Consider the following 27,850-nt stretch of genomic DNA (forward strand, 5'->3'; position numbering starts at 1 on the left):
TCAACTACAAAACACTGGGCCATGTACTGCACCTGACAAAAAGAGTTCCAAAGTCTTGCTGTGTTCCGAGACAACAAAATCTCTCTCTGAAACTGCACAACTGCAGCTATATTTCCCTTTGTCCTCCAAGCTGAAGGCCCTGATGTAATGTTGACCCATGTTCTTGTCAGAGTTCATGGGCCATCTTTTTGTTGGGTCTCCAGATTTATGGAGATAGAACACGAAGGATCCGTTATTCACTTCACACCGAATCTTGACGAGCTTCCCAAGGGCAACCGATACGCCTGGCTTGCTGGAGATGGCAGGTCTAGGTAAGTTGGGATCTGTGCACAGAAGAATATGGGAAGTGAGATGCCCACCACCACCACCAAATGACTTAGCCCTGTCCTCTTCCACAGGGCAGGGGCATTATCTTTGCTTCCCCCTTTGCTACAGACCCAGACATTCTCTCTCAAAACAAAGATTGACTTTGGCTGCACTAGGTCCTCCTTCCTTCACACCAGTGAGTGATAGCCCCTTTTAAATGTGCATTTGGCCTGTGCTCAAAACTAGGCCATTTTGGTGCCTCCGAAACAGCCCCGACTCAACTCAGGGCACTTCAGGGGGTGCCTGCCTCACCTCAGCTCTGAAGCCAAAGCAAGACGCAGACCCCGAAGAAGGTGGTACCCAGGAAAGCCAGGCCCAAGGCCTATCCAAATTCTGACTCCCCATTCCCCATTCCCCATTCACAGCACCCTCACCACCCCTTCCTGCTCCCTTTGCCCCTTCCCAGAGCTGCTGCTGCTGCTGCTGCTGGGACTTACCTGTAAATTGCATCCTCCTCCCAGAGTGCTGAGCCGTGATTTAAAGTTAAGATCATGGCCGCTCTCTGTTTTTACTATATCTATGGTCATAAACTATAGCAGCCATAAAGAGCAATGGCCCTAATCATGCTGGCTACATAACCATGGTTTTAAAATGCTCACTTGCTGCAGAACAGTTAGTGGCTTAAGCATGGCTTAGTGTGTTGTCTGTACAGGCCCAATGTGTTTATATCATGGAGCATTGCCACTTTTAAAGTTGTGCTACTTTCAAGAGGGGCAACTATCCTTACTGCAGCTTAGCACACAACAAAAATGGGCATGTTGACAGAAATCTCAGGTAAGCCCTGAACAATGAGTCTCTGCCAGTAGCTGAAGTTTAGGGGAGAGGGTATAGGGATTTGTATAGCACCATAAGAGAAAGAGCTATACTAGAGTGACCAGTTACAAAAGAGGGCAGGGCTCCTGCAGCTTTAACTGTTGTGATAAAGAGGGAATTTCATCAAGTGCTACACGCCTACAAATGACACCTGCTGAAATTCCCTTTTCTATGCAACTGTTAAAAATCCAAGAGCCCTGTCCTCCTTTCCATATGGTCACCCTAACCTACAACCCCCCCCCAAAAAAAAACCTATAGGATGTAGACTTTTGGCTTGGATCTAGATTTAGCTATACTTAGAGTAGACCCATTAAAATCAATGAGACATTAGTAAGTCACGAGTATCTATAGCCCCATGGTTTTCATTGGATCTACTCTAAGTATGGATCCAACCCTACATCCTCATTTCCTCTGATGCAGGTACTGGATCTTCCAGAAGACACTTCCCATTGGTCTCTCCCTGCAATTGCCTGTCCAAAGAGCCTACTAAAAAGCAAGCAGGCCTTGGAGCTAAAATTCAACTAAAACCCAACATTGGGAGAGATTTTCTGCCTCTCTACCTGTTAGCAGAAACTCCACAGGGTCACTGGGCTTTGATATGGTAAAATTATCCAGTAAGATGTAACTGCATCTGTATGTCCCCCCATTGTCCCTGCTTGCATTGTCAATTGGGAACATAGCTATGTTACTGTATGATGACCATGGTCGATCCATCTCATCTCCATTCCTTTGGAAATAAAACTTCCTGACTTTTGCTTTGGTTTCACAATTCATCGTGAAATTTTGTCCAACAAAAACCTTCTCCATTGGATTCAGGGAGATTACAGGTCTGGGTAAGCTGGGATCTGTGCAAAGAAAAGGAACATATAGTGAAGGTCCACACAGTTGCTAGAAACAGTTGCTGGTTATGTGATGGCTATCTTCCACAGAAATTAAAATAAAATCCCAGCATCTCTCTCTGTCTGTTCAGAAATTAAACAGAGACTCTAAAATATTTAAGGGTGTCTCAGGAAACTGTTGGAAATGTAAAGAAGAAGAAGGAACCTTCTATCATCTTTGGTGAACTTGTAAAAAAAAAGCCAAAGCGTTCTGGATTCAAATACATTCTTTAATTCAAAAAATACTGAAGACTAATATACAAATGAAACCGGAAGCTTTCCTACTGGGACTAATGGATAAACAGTTAAAAGAGAAGGGGGGAACTTTATTTCTATATATGACAATGGCAGTGAGACTGTTGTATGCACAAAAATGGAAGGATGAAATAACACCAACAACGGACTAGTGATGTTGAAGATGCAAGAATTGGCAGAGATGGCAAAACTTACATCGATAATGAGAGAAAGGTCTATATCCATGTTTATATCTGAATGGAAACCTCTGATAGAATTTTTGCAAGAAACAGAGAGAAATTATGTATTTGTCTGTGGATTCGATGTATGAGATATAGTTAAGATAGAAGAAAGAAATGAATCTGATTATTGTGTTAAATGTAATTTTTTAAATGTTGGTAAGAAACAGAGAGAAACGATGTATTTGGCTGTGGATTCAATGTATGAGATATAGTTAAGACAGAAAGAAGAAATGAATTTGATTCTGTGTTAAATGTAATTAAGGAATGAGAGAAGATAGTTCGCATTTTAATAAGACGAAAGCTGAAAGTACACCTTAACCTTAGATTTTTTTTATTGTATTTCCCTGTGTATTTTATGTTTGCATTTCTCTTTGTATTTTATTTAATGATTTTGTTGTATGTATGTCTATGATGTTTGAACTAATAAAATCATTTTAAAAAAGAAAGAAAGAAATTAAGCGGAGACATGACTTTTGGTGCCAATAGATTTGTATATCCTTTTCCTCTCCAGAAAACAATCCACTTCTCATTTTCCCTCTCACTCTCCTTCCAGCAACTCTTTTGCAAAATATGCTCTCTTACAAAACTCTCCCTCCTCCCACTTCTGTGTGCTCAGAGTTGGGTGGTCTTCTGAGATGCTGAGCAAAATGTTCAGGCAAGTCTCTTACCTGTAATCAGCAGCTCTACAGTTTGAAAGCATATTGGGTTCATAAAAAAGCAACACGAGTAACGCCCTCCATGTTTTTTCCCCACATTAGTTATGAAAAAGATCACTTGGCTTTCATAGGCTTGCTTGGAATAGTGTTGGATCATTTCATCTTTCAATAGAACAATTGGTGACCGCAGAAGATGGCGGCTTTTGCAGAAAATCGTGGCATTTCCCCCAAGTGAGACTATCAACTGGGAATATGCTCCCTTGAGGGGACCTGTGAGTATATTCCTAGATTAACAAGGAAAGAAGAACAAAATCATGCATTGGAAAAATGTGGAGAGACATCACCAGAGATATCCCATCTTGAGCGTTATGTCAGCCCAAGAACCCAAGACAATTCTTTCCTGGAAGAACAATAAAAACAATTCAACAGTATGGGTATCCCAATTGTTTCTCAGAATGTCTATATTTCTCTCACACACGTCTAAGAACAAAACAATCTTAAATTTCCTTTTATTCATTTCCCACACATGCCCCAGCTGTTGCTTTGAAGAACTTGGGTCAGCATACATGTGATTCTCAGGCAGTTTCCAACATCAACATCAAATTTCCCAAGATTTTTCTTTTTCTCACTCCACTTTTTCCTCACTTTGTGGAATGTTCTCCAAATATCATTCACCATTGTTGGTAACAGTTACCTTGGGCAATTGCACAATTCCACTAAACCACAGCACCACCTAGTGGTTGTGTAATGGAACATATAGGAAGGCAGAGTAGCCAACGAATGAAGTCACATTTATGATTGATATTTAAGGAAGCAGTGCTGGCCATATGCATTAAAGAAGGGATTAGATTGACATACCTCGAGTCTGAAATAGGGACTTCCTTGCGCATTTTGAATCCATAATTTTGGACTTTTCTGATGGAATTATTTCTGCCCATCAAAAACAATCAAGAAATATAGAATTTTAGTGTAGCTCTCATTGCACAGTACAATAACCAGCAACAAAGAAAAGATGGCAGCAAAGACCATGTTCTTTCTACATCAGGTCTTCTCTCACGCATGCACGCACACACAGTGATATTTTTTCCTGAGTTTATAAATGTTTCAAAATTACCCTGTTAATGGAAATAAAGTCCACTATTATTTATTAATTTATATCCTACTTTTCCAGGCAAATGCCCTCCACAATTTGGTGAGGGATTCACCTTGCCTCATGACACTTCAAACTGGATTCAAACTGCAGTAGTTGAATAAGTATCCAGGTTTCTCTGGCTCTACTAGTTTGTCCTGGGTGGTTTCTTTGCCTTTTGATATGCAACCAGATTCACGTGTCTCTTTCCTTGCTGAGCAAAAAGTATCAAAGAGGGAGAAAGACTTTTAGCTTCATCCCACGTACCTGTTTCCCTCGAATTATCCCCTACAGCGCTAAGCTGTCGTTGTTGTTGCTAGCTAAATCACACCCCGAGCGGCAGTGCTCCTAAGATCCTTTGTGTACCAGAAAAAGGGTTTAAGAAGGGAAATGTAAAAAAATCATTAAGAAATCAACGGATGACCCGGTCCGATTCAAATTTGGTCTGCTTAAAGCTCTCCTTAATATCTATTGTTTGTTGTTTATTCGTTCAGTCGCTTCCGACTCTTCGTGACTTCATGGACCAGCCCACGCCAGAGCTTTCTGTCGGCCGTTGCTCCCCCAAGGTCAAGTCTGTCACCTCCAGAATATCATCCATCCATCTTGCCCTTGGTCGGCCCCTCTTCCTTTTGCCTTCCACTTTCCCTAGCATCAGCCTCTTCTCCAGGGTATCCTGTCTTCTCATTATGTGGCCAAAGTACTTCAGTTTTGCCTTTAATACCATTCCCTCAAGTGAGCAGTCTGGCTTTATTTCCTGGAGTATGGACTGGTTGGATCTTCTTGCAGTCCAAGGCACTCTCAGAATTTTCCTCCAACACCACAGTTCAAAAGCATCTATCTTCCTTCGCTCAGCTTTCCTTATGGTCCAACTCTTGCAGCCATAGGTTACTACGGGGAATACCATTGCTTTAACTATGCGGACCTTTGTTGTCAGTGTGGTGTCTCTGCTCTTAACTATTTTATCAAGATTTGTCATTGCTCTCCTCCCAATATCTGTTACTGTGCCAATTTTGATGTCTTTATCTTTAAAATTTACGCAGATGTAAGAATTTGTTTAATTTGAAGCTTAAGAGTATCAAATCCTGCTCCTGAGCCCCCAGTGGCCGCTCGGAAAACAATAAATGATTAGCTCCAAAACTAGTAGCAAAATAGGTCGGGTCTTTTGGCTCTATAGCACAATTAAAGCAGGATGCCTGGGAGTACTTCACAGTCAAAGCAGATTATAAACTGGAAAACTTCAGAGTCCTTTGCATGCAATTTGCAGTGATTGCACAGTATAACACTGGTGTGATAAAGCTCATTAGCAGAAAGGGACATGAGGAGAAAGCGTTAAGAAACCTCGTTCTTTGAACCAGCTTTTTCTTTATTTTGCATAGTTAGTGCTTGATTTTATCCAACTCTTTGAAGGCAGAACCTGGCGAAAGTCCTTCTTTATCACAACAGTTAAAGCTGCAGGAGCCCTGCCCTCTTGATCAGATACAAAAGAGGGTAGGGCTCTTGCAGTTTTAACTGTTGTGATAAAGAGGAAATTTCACTAGGTGCTGCATGCATACGAATGACACCTGCTGAAATTCCCTTTTCTATACAATTGTTAAAGATACAGGAGTCCAGTCCTCCTTTTCAAATGGTCCCCCTATTCAGGATCCCTCCAAAATCTCCCTTCTTTCTCCATAGGTCATCCTTAAATCCTTTCTCTCTCCCCTTCTCTCTCTCTCTCTCTCTCTCTCTCTCTCTCTCTCTCTCTCTCTCTCTCTCTCTCACACACACACACACACACACACACACACACACACACACTCCACTCAGACATAGGACACACCACTCTTCGCTTTGACCCCAGCTGCCTGTAAGAATAAATAAATCAGGAAGGGTAGCGTGCCTTGGCAGGGGGCGATGCAACATATAAGTGCTGGTGGACAAAGAAAAGTAAGCACCAAAGTCTGTGGAGAAGGAACATCGTAAGGAATAAAGAAAGGCGGACTGTGAAGGATACAGGAGCTTTTGAAAGTGAGTTGGGGGTTTCTTTTAGATTAAAAGCATGATCTTATACATGTTGATTTCTGAGATAAGACTCACTGGGTTCAGTGGGGATTACTGTCAGGAAAGTGTTTGCATGATAACAGCCTTCAAATTCTTACACTACATAATTATCTTGAGTTTTCTTTAACCTCTGAGAGCTCGAATGCACGTCATGTGCAAACGCATCTAAGAACACACAACCGTCTTCTCCTTCTCATAAAGCAACTTTGATGGATTGATTTGGAGAGGGAAAATATTTATTTTACTTCTTCATTTGATTTGTATACCGCCCTTGCTCATAAAGAGCCTTCAAAAAAATTAGCATGCACGGGTGGGGTGCTTAATCCTTTCCCAAACCATCACATGATTCAACTAATTACAAAAGCATTTGCATAAGATGAGAATTAGGCAGCCTAGATTTAGGGACCTGGGTCACAGCAGTGTTAGATCAATGTTCTTTTCACCCAAGGACGAGATCCAAACAGTGTAGGGGAAATTGTTATCCCTCTCTTTGGCACACTTTCAGTATTGGCATACCATGCTGAGATGTGCTAGAACACAGGATAACACTTTTAAGATAAAGCCTTGCTAAGTAACATCTTGGTACTTGCTGGCCAATGCCTTGGAATGTGCTGACGCACTGACTCAAGAGCCACAGAATACAATACAGTATTGAAGACACTATGCTGTGATCACGTATTTCCTTAACCCTTATATGGTATATTCATGCTGAACACACACTAACCAACACCTCTTGTGCACCCCCTGTGCACGAGGTAATCATGCATTTAACATGCTGTACTTAACAACCAATCATAGCTTGTATACAAGAAATGTAACCACTTAGTTCTTAATAAAAACCAAGACGGGGCCGCCTGTTTGGGATGCCTCCCCTTCATGCAGTTGGACTCCTTGCCAGTTATTCACTACATCTGGTGACCCCGACGTGATCGGATCCAGGAAACCCCCTGCTCATCGGCTGGAATAGCCTTGGTGCACCTCAGCGTTACAACTAGGGGTGTGCACGGACCCCCCGCTCCGCTTCACTTGCAGATCCGCCATTTTTCGGATCGGGCCGCTCCGCCCCGCCACCGCTCCGCCCCCTTCCGCTCCGCTCCGCCCGGAGCTCCGGATCCGGATCCGGAGCTCCGTTTCCCCCCCCCCATAGGCTTGCATTGAAAGCTAAAAAATTATACAACTTTTTTTCTGTTCAAGTTAGAAACCTCATGTTTGGCACCATGACACCTCATGGGGATATACACACGCATGCCAAGTTTCAAAGCAATCCCATCATCCCCTGATTTTTGGCGAATTTTTGAAAATCGGGCACCCCACACACAACATCCCTGCGAGGTGGGCAGGGGAGGAGGGAGGGAAGGCAGGCAGGCATGCAGCTGGCATTTCTGGGGGCATAAGGAAGTGAGCCAAGGATAAGCCAGTAATGCATATAAAATGGAATAAATCAATCAATAAACAAAGGAGGGGTGGAATTAAAAGAAGCAGTGTTGCTCAATAAACAGCAAGAAGAATTTTTTTAAAAAGGCTATATCTGTCTTTTACCAGCAATAGGGGGACGTGCCCGGGGGAGGGGGAAGTAGCTGCCAGTTCAAGACAATGACAGCCACCAACAGCTCTGAGAAGAAGTAAAACGCTCACTTCAACTCATAACAGGCATTGCTCTACCACTGAAAAGTGACCATTCACTTCAACTCATGATAGGCATTGCTCCACCGTTTTACTCTCTTTGGAAGGCTCTATGGCCTTCCAGTGCAGGAGAGAGTGGGGGCACGTCCACGATGAGATGCCCTAGGGGAGCTCATCCCCTTGCACCACATCGATTCAGTTGTTCACCAAGGTTAGGGTGGGGAGCAGTGCTGTGTTTCTATCTCTTATTCTTGGCTTAGTATATGATTTCAGGTTGTGTTTGTGCATTTGGTGGGGCTACTGTGTTAAAAAACACGGGGAAAAGCCCGTTCAGATGAAGAAAGAGAAGTTTCCCAGAATCCCAAGTTACCTGTTTTGCCTATGCCCTCCTCCAACTTTGGGATCATCATGACCGGGAGCTGACTCTGCCCCTCAGCCCTTTGAAAAAGGTATTTTTCCCGCCGATTTTTTAAAAACTTCTAGCCCGCGACCCGTACGATGCAGAAAGTTGAGAGTGGTCTCAAAATGACCCCCATCCACGACTCTCTGTGCACAAGAATTTTCAGAATGATAGCTTAAACCCCCCCCCCAGTTATCCCCGATTCTTTCCCTCAATGCAATCCTATGGGCGAAAAGCCGAAAACGCAGTTTGAGCCGTGCGGTTGACCCGATTTTCACAAAAACATTGCACGTGAACCACAGCACGCAGAAAGTTGAGAGTAGTCTCAAAATGACCCCCATCCACGACTCTCTGTGCACAAGAATTTTCAGAACGATAGCTTAACCCCCCCCCAGTTATCCCCGATTCTTTCCCTCAATGCAATCCTATGGGCGAAAAGCCGAAACGCAGTTTGAGCCGCGCGGTTGACCCGATTTTCACAAAAACATTGCACGTGAACCACAGCACGCAGAAAGTTGAGAGTAGTCTCAAAATGACCCCCATCCACGACTCTCTGTGCACAAGAATTTTCAGAACGATAGCTTAAACCCCCCCCCAGTTATCCCCGATTCTTTCCCTCAATGCAATCCTATGGGCGAAAAGCCGAAACGCAGTTTGAGCCGCGCGGTTGACCCGATTTTCAAAAAAATATAGCACGCGACACGGACAACGCAGAGAGGTGAGAGTGGTCTCAAAATGACCCCCATCCACGACTCTCTGAGCACAAGAATTTCCAGAGCGATAGCTTCAAAAACAACGTAGTTATGCGCGATTATTTGCCGCAATGCAATCCTATGGCGAAATGTTTTCAAGATGGCGACCGGAGCGCTCCGCCTGAACTCGGAGCTCCGAAAAATGGTCGCTTCTCTTCGCCTTGCTTCTAGGGGGTCCACGGTCCGCTCCTACTCCGCCTCTGGGTAAGGCGGAGCAGGCCAATCCGCTACTGCTTCTACGCTCCTAATCGGAGCGGAGCACATCCCTAGTTACAACGCTCCCTTATCGTGAGTATGGGGGGGGGAATTGTCAGCTCCGCAGAAGCTTCATGCACAAGAGCTACATAAAATTTTAAAAGAGCAAGGTTGTACAACTGTATCCCTCAGTCATGTAAGTGACCTAGTAAATGAAATAGGGTTGCAATGCCCTTGGTATCCCGAGGCAGGGACACTTCAGCTCACAGATTGGGTGAAAATAGGTACACACCTATACACTGAACCACGAGCTCCCATACAGCACTTGTTGCTGTGGCAGCGATGCAAAGATGCGCTGGAGAAGGTAGGAACCGAGGCATCCTCCAGCTCATTATCTTTTATCGCTCCCATTTCTCAAACATCACTCCCATATCCCCAGTTAGTGCCTCCTGCATCAGCTTCACAGCTGAGAGGAGAAGAAGCAAATAGTGAAGTGTTGCCAAAACTTAGCAAAGTCCGTGAGGCTTTTGAAGAGGAAAAGAGGAAAGGAACACTAACCTCAGATGAGCTGTTTGAGGGTCTTAACAACTTTCCTTCAGCTTATCCTATAACCTCACATCAAAATGACCAAGGACAGGTAGTTGTCAATTGGACATCATTGCCTTATTCAGTACTTAGAGAATTGAATAAAGCTATTCAAGAGACAGGCATACGCTCTACTTATGCCCAAGGCATGGTGGAGAGTATTGGCAATGGATACACTATGCTTCCTCAGGATTGGAAAGATTTATTTCGCATGATCCTAAGTCCAGCCCAATATGTAGTTTGGGACAGTGAATACAGAAAAGAGTCGCTCCATATAGCCCTAAGCTCTAATGGAGTGATTACAGCAGAGCAGTTGTATGGCAGTGGACAGTTTGCAGGGATAGAGGCACAGGCGCAACTACCTATGCCTCCCCTTCATGCAGTTGGACTCCTTGCCAGTTATTCACTACATCTGGTGACCCCGACGTCTACCTTTCAAGCCATTAACCGCTGCATCCTAAAAGCATTTCAAAGGATGCCAGTGTCTGGAAAACCCTCAAAATCCTTTACTATCACACGCCAAGGACCTAGTGAGCCTTACCATCAAAGGAAGCCTTACAGAGACAAATTGACAATGAAGAGCTATTAATTGGCTCAGGCCTTACTGCAAGCTCACAACTGATGAACTTTCACCTTTGTTTGCCGCCCTAAAACAAGGCAAACACCCAGCTGATAAAATTTCTTTAACCACAAATCAATTGCAAGTTTTGTCCTTAGTAAATGAACGTCTAAAAGAAATTTGGGTAGATCGCCAAGTGTTAGATCAACCTTGTCAAGTTCTTATACTTACAGGGTTAAGTCAACCATATGCAGTTATTACACAGACACACATTGAAACCTGTGACACTCAGTTCAGGAGTAGATCTTGCAACACTAAGACCTGCAATCGTCACACACACATACTTGAATGGCTGTATCTCAGTCATAGCCCTAGCTGTACCATCTCTACAAAACCAATTATGTATGCCAATCTGATTATTAAAGCTCGAGAGCGTACAAGAGCACTTTTAGCCCAAGATCCAGAAACTCTGATAGTTCCCATGCCTCTTCAGATGTGGGAACGATCAGTGTCATTTTCTGAAGAATTGCAAGCTGCCCTAGCAGGCTTTGTAGGACAAGTTACATATCATATTCCTACTGACCCTTGACTGCAATGTTTAAGTCAATTGTCTGTTAAAATCAAGCCTTTACAAAATAACTTCCCTATTAAGGAAGCCCTTACTGTTTACACTGATAGAAGCCCAAAGAGAGGAATAGTAGCCTGGAAACAAGAAGATCAGTGGAGAACCATGTTCACACTGCCAGAAATCACCTCAAAGAGCTGAACTAGCTGCAGTTATTTTAGCCTTCCGCACATTTCCTCAAGCACTAAACCTAATAACAGACAGTTTATATGTTAACAATGTAGTACGTGGTCTTCCAGGAAGTTATGTAACCCCAGTCATAGATAAGAACCTTTTAGGTCTCTTTATAACCTTGCAGACTCTGTTGGCTCATCGCACCAATGAATATTTTATTGCTCATATCCATAGTCATCAACCCTTCCCCGGGGAGATCTCCACTGGTAATCAAGTGGCTGATCAATCCCTTCGAGCTCTAGCGGTGCAAAAACAGACTCCATAGGAAAGCCATGCGTTTCATCATCAAAATGCTAAAGCCTTAGCAAAACAGTTTCAGCTGCCATTAGATCAGGCACGCGCCATTATCCAATCATGCCCACAGTGCACAAAGGTACATTCAGCCCCTGATATAGGTGTCAATCCTCGTGGCACAGTTGCCAATGAGCTATGGCAAATGGATGTTACTCATTTTAGTCCTTTCACTCCATGGAAATACCTTCATGTGTCAGTTGACACTTACTCAGGATATATTTGGGTCACATGTCAAAAAGGAGAAAAAACAAAACATGTTATTAATCATTGCATTAGAAGTTTTTCAGTAATGGGAATACCTTCTGCCTTAAAAACAGATAATGGACCTGCTTATTGCAGTACTTCTTTTGCACAGTTTTGTGAAACCTGGCAGGTTACACATACTTTTGGCATTCCATATAATTCCACTGGTCAAGCTATTGTGGAACGCACCAACCGCACCTTGAAAGAGCATTTACACAAACAAAAACAAAAAGCAGGGATCCCCATTGGTTTGGGCTCCTGCCAGGAATGGCTGGCAAAAGTGTTGTTCACTATTAACCATTTGAATGTTCTCCTACCAACTAATACTACCCGATTACAACAACATTTCCAAATGCATACCCCTCTGCCGCAGCCGCTGGTCACGTACCGGCAGCTACCTAATCCTGTCTGGCACGGCCCTGTCCCCTTGATCACTTGGGGTCGAGGTTATGCTGCTGTGCTTACTCCAACAGGACCAGTGTGGGTTCCAGCACGGTGTGTGAAACCCTGGAAAGAGCATGTCGTGGCATCAAGGATTGACCAACCCGATTCCAGAATTCTCCCTACAACTTTAGGAGGACCCCCTGAAAGCACGTGGCAGGGTGCCCGTCCAAAAACATAAACCAACATGGGGAGAGATAAAGGCGTTATCTTTCCAAGCTCAAAAATTATTGGAGCAACAGCACGTTGATCCAACTCCAGAGAATTTTCTAGTTGCTACATTTGCTTGCTTAAATGCTAATTCTTTGCTGACAATAATTCTGTTATTTAGCTGTATAACTTGTCCAGTTATAAGCACTCCACTACATGATAGAATGCAGTACAATGTATGGATAAAGTTAGCAAAAATAGTAAACACCACTGATTTCTGTCTTACTGATGCTCCAGATATGCATGGATTACTTAGTACATGTCTCATTCCCATATGCAAAGCTCCTGGTTCTCTTGGTAATGTTACTGGGTTGAGTAAATTTCTGAACTTTAGTGAAATTCATTATCATACTATGGCCCAATGGGGAATTGCTACATACCAGTTGCCCCAAGATGCTATACAGTTATACACCCCATATGTTGTAAACCACAAGAATAACACATGTGCTAGAATGGTAAATTGCTCTATTCACCGTCCACTAAAAGGTTGTTTGTCCCCAGGGCCTTCTTTGTGGAATTGTTCAAAGAAAGAAAATGTAACAAGTAACTATGGACACATTATATTGCCAATTGGATGGTTTTTCACATGTGGGTCTCGTACTTATAATTATGTACCAGCTAATATAACATTAACACAATGTTGTCTTAGTCGCTTGACAGTGTTTCTACCACCCCGGCCTACTAAAAGCACTCGACAGAAAAGAGAGACTGAGACTATGAATGCAGTTTGTGATGGAAATGTTACTGTTTTAAGTCCAGCAGAATATATCTCCCTGGCTATGAGCCTTGTCGGGGTTCCTGGATTGGCTGTGGGAAATGCCAAACAACTTGGGCATCTGGCATGTTTACTAGCAAAGACAATTAACAGTACTTCCATTGCTATTGGACTTTTGATTCAAGAACAACAAGATTTACGCCATGCTATACTGGACAATCGAGCTGCAATAGACTTTTTGTTGTTACAAAGACATCTTGGCTGCGAAGCTGTGGAAAATATGTGCTGTTTCAATCTCACAGACAATAGTAACCAAATTCAACACCAACTGGACTTACTTAAAAAATATGCACATGCAGTTAAACAAGATATTGCACCTGAATGGTGGAAGTTTTTGTGGTCCTGGTTTCCAACAGGATTGTTCAAAACTATATTTCAATATGCTGTATTGATTGTATTTTTATTAATCACCTTCTGCTGTTTCATACAATGTATCCCAGGATTACTGTCATGGTGTGTTCCCTCTTGCCGTCCCAAGGCTTCAAAACCAAGCAAACGCCAAATTTATTATGCTTACAAGGCTTTACAATTAAAAGAATAAAAGGGGAGATGTAGGGGAAATTGTTATCCCTCTCTTTGGCACACTTTCAGTATTGGCATACCATGCTGAGATGTGCTAGAACACAGGATAACACTTTTAAGATAAAGCCTTGCTAAGTAACATCTTGGTACTTGCTGGCCAATGCCTTGGAATGTGCTGACGCACTGACTCAAGAGCCACAGAATACAATACAGTATTGAAGACACTATGCTGTGATCACGTATTTCCTTAACCCTTATATGGTATATTCATGCTGAACACACACTAACCAACACCTCTTGTGCACCCCCTGTGCACGAGGTAATCATGCATTTAACATGCTGTACTTAACAACCAATCATAGCTTGTATACAAGAAATGTAACCACTTAGTTCTTAATAAAAACCAAGACGGGGCCGCCTGTTTGGGATGCCTCCCCTTCATGCAGTTGGACTCCTTGCCAGTTATTCACTACAAAACAGCCCTTAAGCACGACTCCACCATTCCAGCGACAGAGGGTTCAAAAGCGCTTTATTGATTAGTAATCAAGGCCTGGTCTCTTCAAAAGGGAGCAATCAGACAAAAGACATAGGGAATATGGTACAGTATTAAAGCTTTCAAGGGTCAGGGCCCAGTAGCAGCATTAACCAATCAGAACATAACACTGAGGCATAGCTAATTATGCTAAACAGTCCTGTAAACAATACCTTTGGCCTGACAGTAAGTTATAAAAGTTAACTTCGACACAGACAGCTGGAGCCAGAGCTCTTGTTTATATTAGTAATCAAGGATGCAAGGACGCACACAAGGAGACATTCTCATACAGGGCATTATGACATTTTGCTTGGTGTGCAATGGAGATTTTACAGTTTCCTGTTAAAAATGGAGGTGGTTATGCTAACAGCAGTGCTAGAGGGAGACCTTATCTATTAGTCCCATTTCTCAACAATTTCATGCATACTTTAGCCATACGTGGTACAGGTAAAAAGAGACTCTAGTCAGTATTTGGGTGGATTTCTAGGACCTTTTTCTTTCACATAATGAAATGTAAATTTGAGAGCCAGTGTAGTGATGCAGTTAGAATGTTGGAGACCCAGGTTCTAGTTCTATCTCAACCATGAAGCTAGGGTGACCAACTGTCAGGATTTCCCCGGATTTGTCCTGGTTTTTGTTCTTTCCATGGTGTCAGGGGGGATTTTCTATCATTTTCAATAATGTCCTGGAATGACACACCTTCCTCTTTAAGGCTGCCATTAGCATGGCAGGAGGGAATGACATGCTTTCTTGAGGCACATCATTCCCCCACCCTGAGCTCCAATTGAGGTCTTAAAGGGGAAAGTGGGTCATTCGTGGACATTATAGAAAAGGCCCCAATTGGAGTGGATGGTGGTGGTGCAGAATGAAATCCTTTCCCCTCCTCCACTCCAATCGGGTTCTTTAAAGTGGCGGGGGAATAAAGTACTTTCTGCAGGACAGAAAGCTGCTTCCCCACACACACACTAGGTGTCCTCTTTTTTGGTTTCCCAAATATGGTCACCCTAATGAAGCTCACTGGGTGACTTTGTGCCAGTCACTAATTCTTAGCCACACCTACCTCAAAGGGTTGTTGTGAGGATAAAACGAAGAAGATGAAGACCATTTACGCCACCTTGGGTTCCTTGAAAGAGGGGGGAAGGCAGGATAAAAATATAATAACACATTTTTATTTAATTTCCCTGAATGTAGCAACTTGACACCCCAGTGAAAGCAGTATGGTAAGCATATGGTTCTCTTACCATATGAGCAGATCTCTCATGTGCATTCGGGGGAAATCGCAGCACCTCATGAGTCAAGCAACAAAATGGCCTCATGGCAAAGTAGTCAATTTGCTGCTTTCACTGTGCTGCCAACAGTCACTAAGAAATTAGTAACCTGTATTTCAATGGTACCAGAGGGATATTACTTTCACACTCAGACAGAACATATTCTTACCTTCTAAATGTGTCTTCTCCTGAAGAAGAGAGCAGCCTGCAGGTGACAGGAGAAAAGAGCCATTACTGAACAGGCCTCACCACAATAAGACCCAGGCCACACTCCAGGATTCCTTTCTCCCTTCACTTCCCCCACCCTCACCCATGCATCCAGAAACACAAATAGACAGGGCTTAAACCCTGAAGCAGGGCTGCAGAGCACCTTTTCATTGCCTAGGTTCTCAGCTCGCAAGCATCCAATTTGCACGAAATAAAACCAGCGACTCTCTGAGCATGTGCAGGTTGCCCTTCTCCTCACCACTAAGAAACCACACTCCCAGCCCCATCCATCTCGGAGTAATGCAGAGGTGACGGTTTCCAGGTGTGATGATAACCTCAACTCCGGTTAGAAACCTAAACACCATCTTCCTCTCGCTCAGTCTCCCACAGAGACATGAATTGACGATTGACGTCCTTCTTGCTAACTACCAGCTGTGAGCCTGGCCTTGGCAATCCTCACCAAAACAAATGGATGGAGAGCATCAGCATCATGACGGAGCCCATAAGAGACAATTCCAACATTGCTGCCCTCAGCTCTATGGACTATGACGTACCCTGCGAGCTCCCCTGATTACATCTGAAGCTGCAGGAAACTGACAACAGCATCATCTGCTACCCTAGAGGTTCTCAATCTGCAGAAAACATCAAAGTAGTACCTGTCTCCTACATTATTATTATTATTATTATTATTATTATTATTATTATTATTATTATCCCCATTCAATTTGATAGAGAAATTGCTTTCAAAACGAAATTCAAAGGAGAAGAACATTTTGGAGAAATTCTTATGAGTGGGGTCCAGGGTGTGCTCGCCTCGTCCACTTACAAGGCGGACAAGGCATGTGCTTGGTTCTGTTCCTGTCTTCCATTGTGCCATCATCTCTCTTGTAGCCTGAAGCCTCCTTGCCTTCCTACACACGAAACAAAACTCTGGAGAAGACACCATGATGTGAATAATCACACTCCCCACGGCAGCCGTTTTGGGGTGGTGCCCAGGACAATTGATCAAACTCCCAAACATGTCCACGGGCTCAAAAAGATTGGAAACCCATACTCTCAATTCAGAGCTCATTTCAAAGATCAGTTTAGGGGTATCTCTTTTCCTGTTGTGGGTTTCATATCTTGCGGAAAGGGAAATGGTTTGGGGGGTTGGAAAAATAGCACTCCCTCTTTAATATATATCACTGTGATCTTCTGTTCACAGAATCTCGAAAAAGATAAGATATCTTTCTCTCTCTAAACGGGGTAGTGCACAGCACTGAGAAGTGACACCTCAAACAATCCTAAAACGAGTTCTTTTATCCCCTTCTTTGGGGGCATAGAAAACATTTCTTGAAAAAAATGGCACTCACTTCACTTCTTCAACCAGTGTGAAGCTCAAGGGGGTGCAGTGCTTGACATGGAACACAGGCAGAAACTTAATACTTCATCAGACATCCGAAGCCCACTGCTCCCACATGAGATCTCTAGGGAGATGTTTAAAACCCAAGCTCAGCTTCCTTGCTTAGTTTCTCTTGAACTGCAATCTGTTGCTCTTTCCAGAAATGAACATCTTACCCATCCCCTTGGCTAGAGAGATGAGTACCGAGAGGAGTCATCTCTTCCAATCATCACTTGGTCTTCTTAGCTCCCACAAAGACGCTACATCAGAAACTCAAGGGCTATCAATGCTCCTTGGTCAAGCCTGGGTATTGGCCAAACATTTGATAGGAAACCCATAACAATATGGAGGTGGCTGATATGGACTGTTCCCCAAATTGTCGGAGGTCAAGGCTGCTTGAAAAGCAAAACTGCCTGCCCTGGAAGCCCTATTTCTAAATCCAAGGAGCTTATGGACAGGCTGCATTTGCTACATGGCAGCAGGAAAGGCACTTTGTGCATGAACAAAACCATTTTGATTTGCCTGTTGCCTGTATAAGACATGCAAATCAAACACAGTTGCATACTTGGGCTTAACCGGCGTGCTTGATTCTGCTTGTCAGAATGCAGGGGACAGTGCAGCCTGGCTGCTCCCCTTCTGATTTATCCAGCAAGGGTGGGACAAAGCACATGTGACTGTGAGTCATGGAAAATTTGTCTTCAAAGAGTTTGATAAAAATCAAGCACTAAGTTATGCAAAGTAAAGAAAACGTTGGTTCAAAGAATGGGGTTTCTTAACCCTTTCCCCTCATGTCACCTTTCTGCTAATGATATTTTTTTTGACCAGCAAGGGAAAAGACACATGAAACTGGTTTCATATCAACAAAGAAACCATCCAGGAGAAACTAGTAGAGCCAGGGCCAGCCCAAGGTGGGTTGCTACCTGATGTGTGCCACTGTTGCCCCCCACCTTGCCCTGCATGCTGGTGCCCACAGACACCCATGCCTGCCCTGTGCACCAACCCCGAATGCCGCCAACTCCTTAAGCAAGCAGCCCAGGTGGCCGGGAGGTGCCTGAGCCACCACCTCTTGGTCCCGCCGCCCACCTGCATGCCTCCTGCCCACCCGGATTGCCTGCCTAGGCAGCCAGTGACACACTTACAGCATACTGTTCCCTGGCTTGCCCATCTCTCCAGGAAGTCTCGCCTCTTCTGAGACTTCCGTGTTGGAAGACCTCCAGGAGAGGTCACCACAAGACCTCCAGGAGAGGCAGGCAGGCAAGGCAGGCAAGCCAGGCCAGGGAACAGGAGTCAGTGGGACAGAGGTAAACGTGCTGCTCGATGCCTAGGTGGGCAGTCCAGGTGGACCATCCTGGTGGGGGGGGGAGGATGGGGGCATGAGAGGGGCAGCACAGATTCACCACTCTCAACTCCCTGCCGCTTCCTGCAGGAGCTTACTCCCACTTCACATAAGGCCAGCTCTGAGTAGAGCCACAAAAGCCTGGATACTGAATCAAATACTGCATTTTGAATCCAGTCTTAAGTGGCATTCCATACAGGGCCAGCCCTCCCATGAAGCAGTGTTAAACTCTCACCTCGGGTGGCAGATGCAGAAGAAAAGTGGGATGCATTTCCAGAGCCTCCATTGTGCAGATGGAATAGAACTCCTGTAAGGCTTCACCTAATACGGGGTGATGTTTGCCCTGTCCTGGACGGGGTTGCACTCCCCCTAAAGGATCGGGTCCGTAGTTTGGGGGTGCTCTTGGATCCAGAACTGTCACTTGAGGCACAGGTGAACTCAGTGGCAAAGAGCACCTTTTATCATCTCAGGCTGATATACCAGCTGCGCCCTTATCTGGACAGAGATAGCTTAACTACAGTTATCCATGCTCTGATAACCTCTCGTTTGGATTACTGCAATGCGTTATACGTGGGGCTGCCTTTGAAAACGGTCCGGAAACTTCAACTGGTGCAAAACAGGGCAGCAAGGTTATTAATGTAAGGAATGGTGAGTTGTCTGAGGATGAGGACTCTGGGGATGAGCAGCCACAGGCGGGACCCAGTACCAGCTTGGCTGATCAACAGCCAGCAGAGGCCTCATCCAGTGCAGACTTAGAAGAGGAGCAAACAGACTTGTTACACGTGCCCTCGTTCAAACAGCAAAGGGCAGAGAAGGAGGCGTTACGCCGATCTAAGCGGATTGCTAATAAACGCCAGCTGAACAAGGAACAGCTGTGAGGCTGAGCTGGTGTATTTAGATAGCAGTCCGCAGGCCAGAAAATTGTCAGAGCTTATCTGGTTTGCCTGGGAGAAGCTCTGGACCGTGTACCCTTGACCGTGCCGTGTTCCTGTTGGATTGTTTTGGACTCTGGACTTCTTGGACCCCGTGACTCTCTCCTGCCCTTTGGAACCTGGACTGGCTTATGGACTTTCGTGACTCTCTCGTACCCTCACTGACATCTGGAATGCTTTATGGACTGCCTGTGTGTTTTGCGTAAGCAACAAACGATTGCTCTATGTATTTTTGTTTCAGCTGTGTGACCAATACACATTAGAAGTTACCTCCTTTAGTTTGCTGTGTTTGCTGTTTCTTGGCGTGCTTCCCAGTCTGGGCACTCTGCCCAGAAAGATAAGCAAAAGTGGCTGGTGTCAGACCGGCTTCTTCAGGACAATTAACAGGGACTGGCCAGCGAGATCACATTACGCCAGTCCTTTTACAACTTCATTGGCTGCCAGTCCAGGTCCGGGCCCAATTCAAAGTGCTGGTATTGACATTTAAAGCCCTAAACGGTTTGGGGCCAGGTTATCTGAAGGAACGCCTCCTCCCATATGTACCTACCTGGACCTTAAGATCATCTACAGGGGCCCTTCTCCGTGAGCCCCTGCCAAAGGAAGTGAGGCAGGTGGCTACTAGGAGGAGGGCTTTCTCCGCTGTGGCACCCCGGTTGTGGAACGAGCTCTCCAGAGAGGTCCGCCTGGCGTCTACACTGTACTGCTTTCGTCGCCAGCTGAAGACCTTTTTATTCACTCAGTATTTTAACACTTAATTTTAACTTAAATTTAAATTTTACTGTTTTAACTCTGTATTTTAATCTTATATCAACTTTGCTGTGTGGTTTTATCCTGGTTGCGCTTTTTATACTGTATTTCGTAATTGTGTTTTAACCTGTTGGGTGTTTTACTGTGGTTTTAATTTTTGTGAACCGCCCAGAGAGCTTCGGCTATTGGGCGGTATAAAAATGTAATAAATAAATAAATAAATAAATAAATAATACATCCAAATTATAGTCACTGTTTTTGGAAGGGGTGTGGCCAGATTGGTTCATATTTTCATCCATGATGGGAATGTTCTACAGTGCAGGAGCTTTGGAACATGATTGCTGATTACTATATAAATTTAATAAATAAATAAATAAATAAATAAATACGTGGTTTAAAATGGATACTGTTTTACACTGTTGTTTTTATATTTTTGATGGTTTTAAATTTGTATACTTTTTAATGTTCACTGTTTTAACTTTTGTAAACTTCCCAAAGAGCTTTGGCTATGGGGCGGTATATAAATTTAATAAATAAATAAATAAAATACTATCAGGAATTTCTTCATGTTAATACAGTGGTAACTGCTAAAGTGATGCTTCTTCATCTTTTTGGACCTATTGATCCTGGGTTCCTGCAAAAAGACCTTCTGAAGCAATTGTATACAGCTGCAAAGTCATGTATAGAGTGTAAATGGAAGAGTCCAAAGCAATCAACTAAAGAGCAGTGGATTAATAAAATTTGGGAAACTATGACTGTGTATAATCTAAGTCAGTAAGTGCAGCAAGAAAGGAATCCTAACTTTTTTTAAAAAAAAAATTATTAACAAAGGAAAAATAAAACATAGTACATAAACACAAAATTACATTTGTATCATATATTCAAGCTTAAGCTATTAGACATAATCATAATCAACATAAAAGTGCACCCCCCACCTTGGGATCTCATTCCTGTTTCCAAAAACTCATAGTTTCTTCTGTTGGTGGTTTCCCGCTTCCCTTAGAAAACACAAATACTAGGAACTTTTTCCAGATTCCCTCAAAATCATTCGTTTTTACTATACCTCTTTTCACTTTAATATTACATGTCAATTTATCATTAATAGCAATATCCCACACTTCTTTATACCATTCTTCAATAGAATAGTCACCTTGAGTCTTCCAGTTCCTAGCTACAATTAACCTTGCAGCTGTCAGCAAATTCGTTATCAGTTCCTTAATTTCTTTACTACATTTAAGATCTTCTTGCAGTGAGAGTAATGCAATTCTTGGTGTATCTTCTATTTTCATTCCAACAATCTGCTCAGTCTCAGGAATCCTAACTTTAAGAAAGATATTGTGGCATTTATTTCCTGTGCTGAAGCTCTTCAAACATTTGAATACATTCCAACCAATATAGTTGCCTCTACATTTCTGAGTAATACATACATACACCACATAAAATGCACTCATACATGCTCCCTTTATATGCCGTATAAATTGTATTTTTGCACTTTCATTAGGAATTGAGCTCCAACTTAAGCTGTTTTATTGCAGATGTTCCATAAGCATATCAGTTACAGGCTGGGAATTGTAATTAGTGAATTCCCTTGTTCCTTTAGTGATCTTGAATTATTATTATGTATGTGGTTGTTCTTCTTTTTGTTGCCTTTATTTTGTTAACTTGTTTCAAAATAAAATATAATTCCACAGAAAATAATAATACATGCTTTACATCAACCATTATTTGTTCATTTATTTATTATTTGTATTCAAGAAGTGCCTATCAAATCAATTCCATAGGCATCGTACAAATCCTTAAAAACCAAAAACAAGAATACAAAACTCAACAATATAAAAGCAATAAAACAAGGCAAACCCCACATAAAAAATAGTGCAAACGCCAACATGCCAAAAAGTTTATTTTATTTAATTGGAGATATTTCAAACATGGCTGGATTATATTGCTCTCCAAGTAGACTCTGCTTAGCAAATTTCATATAGTTGGAATAAATTGACTTGTTTGTTTTTTCCAATTTAGAATTTTCAACCTTGATTGCATTGCATTGATAATATTTCTGCAAGAGCCAAAAGCCAAAGCTCTCTTGGCAGAAAAATTAAAATCTTAAAAATGCAATACGCAAACCATGACCTAACCATGATCTATAAGGGTAGATCATGGTCAGTTGCCTCTGCCTTAATTACACAAGCAGTTCTGTACCTGCTTCATAAAGTCATCATGAATCAGTAACTTCATGATGACTTTATGTGTTGTAGATGAGAAAGAGGACCACTATCAAAACTTAAGGGAGGTCAGAGCTGCTTTCCCAAGGCTGCTCCATTCCTTGTTTAAAGCCTGTACATATTTACCCAGATGTCAGCTCCACTGAGGCTGTTCAGACATAACATGACTTTTGGTGGAAATTCACCAAAAATTAACCAACAAATTGTGGGAATGCAAGTCACGCTCAAGCCAGACACAAGCTGCTTCCTTTTTCCAGTGACAACCCCTGAATGCTTCATTTGATGGTTGTTACTATGATGTCTGAACCTGGAACATTGGGTTGTTCGTGAGTTGCACAACCCCAAGTTAACTCAAGAACAAGCCGTGGTTTCACTTTAGGTTGTTTAACCCATGAACAACCCCAAGTTTCCAGATTCAGGCATCATAAGAAGAACTCTTGAATGTGGCATTCAAAGATCTTTACTTGAAGCAGGAAGCAGCTCACGTGTAGTGCATATCCACACAATTCATAGGTTAATTAACCTCCAAACGTGGGATTATCTCCGAACATGATAAATACATTTTAGGAAACATGAGGTGCTTCTGGATGAGGATTTGATGGTGCAATTCAGCTACCTCATTCACAGACTTTTATGGGAGGTCTGGACGATGTCTTCCACTCCTAACCATCCCATGTTTCCCTACTATTTCTTCCGTAGTTTCTCTTACACAAAAAAGAAAAGAAAAGAAGGAATACCTGCACAATGCCTTTGGGATGATCGTGCTCAGAGCCCTACATTTGGGAGCACCCAGTGTCTTTTGGAAAGAGATCACTTCTAACCCCTATCACTATGAAAATAGGACTGAATGTGTGTGGGCAATGCCTTCTGAGATCTATGGAGCCCCAAATAACTATAATCAAAATGTCTTATATGAAGATCTAGGACTCAGGGAGGATTTCTACTCTCAGCAATGGAGCAAGCATTCTTGTAGGCGATAAAGTTCGCTTCTGGGATAAAAATCCATGCATCTGCATTTGTTGTGATCACACCAACTTTTTTGCTTAACCTACAATTATGTGACAGCAAATGTCAAAAAGGGGGAGGAGTCAACATGTGTGGGGAGGACTGAGGGGGCTCAAACAAGCGCTCTGGGCTTAGAGGCTGCGCATCTATAGATAAAAAATAAAAAATAAAAAAATAAATAAGGGGGGGAAGGAACGGGACAGCCAGAGGGGGAGGAAGAGAGGGACCCTCTCTCTGACCTCCCTCTCACTGCCCTCACCCTGGGTTTTTTAATTTCTTATCTACAGATGCGATCCTTCGAAGGATTGCATCTATAGATATAAAAGCGGGGAGAGGAACAGGACAGCGAGAGGGGGAGGAAGACAGGGAGGCAAACTGGCTCTCCTCCCTCTGACTTCCCTCTCATTGCCCCATTCCTTCCACACACCCTTTTCTTTTTATCTATAGATGCAGTCCTTCACATCTATAAATAAAAAAAAATGGGGGGAAGGAGTGGGGCAGTGAGATGGTGGTCAGAGGGAGGAGAGCTGGTTCACGTACCTGTCTTCCTCCCCCTCTCGCTGCCCTGTTCCTCCCCCCTTCCCGGTGCTTGGTGACGGTGCTTGGTGACGGCAACTCCGCACTCGCGCTCCTTCTGGTGCAGATGCCAGGAAGGACCGTGAGTGTAGGAGGCCGAGGCCTCTCGGCGCCAAGGCACTGTCATCCAGACGGGGGCAAAGATGCAAGGGAATGAGAAGCTGCCATTTCACTGAGCTGGAGCTTCTTGTAGGAAACCCAGAATTCAGGGTGGCATCTTATTTGGAAAAGTAAAGGACACAGAGAAAGAGAGAGGGAAGAGGAGAGAGTCATCTCACTGGGAGTCCATTTCAGAAGTGCTGGTCAGCAATCACTAGCAGTGTCAGGAGGAAGATAAAAAGACCTCCTACGGCAAAGTGGATTATGTTGATCTGCGAGTAATCTGGGATCTCTGAAATGAGAGGAGGGGGCAGGGAAGGAAGCAGTGGTGTGATCGCATGTAATGGGAGCGGCTCCCCTAGGGCTCATCTACACCAAGCAGGATATTCCACTAGGAAAGCGGTACGTGGCATGTGTCAATGGGCCCCAACGGTTGTCAGTGCACTTCAGTACCGCTATAAAGCAGTCGTGTGGCTCCTGCCTTTTATATACCACTTGCATAGTGGAATATCCTGCTTGGTGTAGATGAGCCCCTAGGCTTAAGCTGGATTGGTTCTGAATAACCCAAGTATCCCCCTCCCCATGCTGCCAAAATAAGGAAATATTATTTCTGCGCCAATCTGAATCAGCTTCTGAGCCTGCCCACCACCACCACCACCACCACCAAGCCAGCAGCAAATCCTTCCCCCCCCCAGCCCTGAACTATTCATCCATCCCAAAACAATCATGCCAATTTTTGTGTGCTTCCCACACATGGACTGCCATGCACAGTTGCCTCCACAGACTGTACATGTGCTCTGGGTCACACTGAGGTTCATCCGACAAGTGTTTTATCACACTCTCGCTACTGCCCACTTATGGATGTGCGCACGTCCTTGAGATAACATCGAATACCTCCCAGGCGCCTCCCGTTCCTTCCACTCATTTTTTCTGTCACAAAACAGACCCCTTTTAATCGGACTTTTTTATTTTAAAAGAATGGAATGTGCTGCGATCTCCTGCTGTGTGCAGGAAAAGTGGTGTGATACAAATGGCCCCTAAATGGCCCACATGGACTTTGTATTATTATTATTATTATTATTATTATTATTATTATTATTATTATTATTATTACCCGCCTCTCCCTCTGGATTGAGGCAGGGTACAACACAAATGCAAAGCACCATAAAATACATACTTAATTAAAACATATAAAACTAATACATTATTAAAAGGCATCTTAACATTCGACTGGGTAGGCCTGCTGGGAGAGATCGGTCTTTATGGCTTTCTTAAATTCCGGAAGACTCTTAAGGTGACGAATGTCTCCCGGCAAGCCATTCCACAGTCTGGGAGCGGCAGAAGAAAAGGTCCTCTGGGTAATGGTTGTCAGCCTTGTTTTTGTTGACTGGAGTAAATTCTTCCCAGAGGACCCGAGTGTGCGGGGCGGAAGAGGAAGTAATGAGGGACAAACATGAGGGCAGAGAAGCAACGGTAAGGAAACGCGATTTCCCCCCGTGTGATGATGCTCATTGTTTCTACAGTGGCCCCTCATGGCAATGGAAAGCAATACTATAGTTTACTGCATGGATAAACTAGAATGCTGCCTGACAGTCATGTAACTGGCTGAACTGCAGGAGAAGAGAGCATGTGCGTGCGTGCCTGTGTTTTACAAACTCACCCCACTTAGGGATGGATGGACTCGTCGCCATCCATCCTCACCAAGATGCTGGATGACCCAGCAAGTGTCGGAGGAGCACCACAGGGCTGCCTGCTCTCTTACCAAGCGGCCATTTTGTGTAGAAATAGTAGCTCATGGTTTTATTTCATTATAATAAATGGCAGCCGTAAAGGGAAGTGGGTTGGAGGGAAAGGCACCACAGTATATGCGAAAGGAGGGAGAGACTGGCTCTGGTGCCGGTGGAAAGATTTTTATTATTTGTTGATCTTGTTAAAAAAGTTTTTTTAAAAATAAAAATAAAAATCAGATGGCCCAATGTTTCAGATATTAGAAATCCTTCTTCAGGGGCTATAGTTAACAGAAAATATACACGTGTGTTGTTATTTCATTAATGAATATACACAGCTAAATACGTCAGAGACAATACCGTTGTATGAGAGTTGTTAGGGCATTATGATAATCATCATAATTAGGGTCCTTTTAATCGCAGGACCTTTTAATAAGGTCCTGTAGGAAAACATCCAATGCACATCCAATGCACTAAAGAACCTTATACCTAACCCCAACAGATAAATCCTGCTTTTCAAACTTTTGCTACATCTTACTAAACAGACTGAATTTTCTTCAAGACCACTCCTTTTTAAGAGAGATTTTTTTAAGAAATCCTTTCTCATTAGAAAGGCTTGTTACAACTAGCACACCCCTCCCAGCTTTTCATCGCCATAATGTTTATTCTAGTCATCCCCTTACAATAAACCACACCCCCACCTTAAGACAGCTTTCTTTTTTGATTGGACTTGTTTAGAGTCCCTTTTGTATATCATACACCTGAAAGGGGCCATCTATGCAGCCTTACAGGCATAAATGGACCATTTATACCTGTAATGTTGCATAAATGGCCCTTTTATGTTCACCATTTACATTATATTAAATTTATGGAAAACCATGAGCCGCCATTTTTATGAAAAATGGTGGCTCGTTGAGGGAGTGGGCAGCCATTGGGCACTTGTGGACTGTGCCGTACTCAGCCAGCAGGAATCCAACAAGCATGGAACCTTGGCCAGCAGATGCTCTACTGGTGAACTATGGTCAGTTCTATTCCTGCTCAACCATGGAATAATAATTAGTGGGTCCAGAGCGAACAACCCCTGGTTCTCTCCTTGGTAGGGTTAGCAACTTTTCCCCCCTGCTGTTCAAGGCAAGGGGGACTTTCAGATAGGGGGAAATCATGTTTCTTTACTGTTGCTCTTCTTCCTGATTCTCTTCCACATTTGAAATGAGCTGAAATTACACAGGGACGAGAGCAGCAACCACATAGCCCATACAGTTCAATGGGAACAGTGCCCCCTAGTGGGGGGTCTTATTTATTTATTTATTTATTTATTTATTTATTTATTTATTTCATTTATATCCCACCTTTTTTCCTCCAAGGAACCCAAGGTGGCGTACATAATCCTCCTCCTCTCGATTTTATCCTCACAACAACAACCCTGTGAGGTAGGCTGAGCTGAGAGTCTGTGTAACAGGCACAAAGTCACCCAATGAGCTTCCATGGCTGAGAACCCAGATCTCCCAATTCCCAGTCTGACACTCTAGCCACTACACCACACTGGCTCTCACACTGCATTTTATAGCGTTACTTCGCCTGCACATGGCAGGAAATCCTGACATATTTCAGAAGAGTTGGGTTTTCTGAAGCTTTTTTTTTTTTTAACGCTAAAACCAGGAAATGGAGTGGGAGATGTGCAGGAGGCTCACAGCATCATCAAAATGACCCACAAACATCCATGAGGGGCCAGTCACGAATGCTATAAATCGCTCATTTAAAGAAGCCCATAGACAACTCTGCTCCCTCTGTACTCCACTTTGAGCCTAATCCTATGAGAATTTCATGTCTCCAATACATAGTGGTAACTAAGTAAGCTCCCAAGATTACCTAAACTAAACAGTATTAAAACAGTTGGAGGGAAGTCGTATACGACACCTGATACCAGAAGTTCCAGGGGATCGCTGGGTGCCGAGAATAGAAAAGGCTTTTTAGTGAACCTATAAATGCAGCTGTAGTTCCCTTCGTGCTCCCAACTGATGTTGCTAATGGAATATTCGCCCACATCGAATTCAGGGTTCAT

General features: G+C 43.4%; 1 protein-coding gene and 1 long non-coding RNA gene across 2 annotated transcripts; both read right to left on the reverse strand.

Moving 5' to 3' along the window:
* On the reverse strand, positions 1-27,850 carry LOC134405651 (leukocyte immunoglobulin-like receptor subfamily A member 4). Its single transcript, XM_063136894.1, has 3 exons — positions 27,706-27,850; positions 1,740-2,024; positions 1-323 (listed from the first exon to the last, which is right to left on the reverse strand). Exons 1-3 carry the CDS (start codon positions 27,848-27,850, stop codon positions 1-3), a joined length of 753 nt encoding a protein of 250 aa, XP_062992964.1.
* LOC134406166 (uncharacterized) lies at positions 15,349-16,260 on the reverse strand. The gene is made up of 3 exons (XR_010025966.1): positions 16,224-16,260; positions 15,726-15,761; positions 15,349-15,411 (listed from the first exon to the last, which is right to left on the reverse strand). It is a non-coding gene; the product is annotated as an uncharacterized LOC134406166 (long non-coding RNA).

This window comes from Elgaria multicarinata, chromosome 11 (assembly GCF_023053635.1).
Source record: "Elgaria multicarinata webbii isolate HBS135686 ecotype San Diego chromosome 11, rElgMul1.1.pri, whole genome shotgun sequence".
NCBI classification, from domain to species: Eukaryota; Metazoa; Chordata; class Lepidosauria; order Squamata; family Anguidae; genus Elgaria; species Elgaria multicarinata.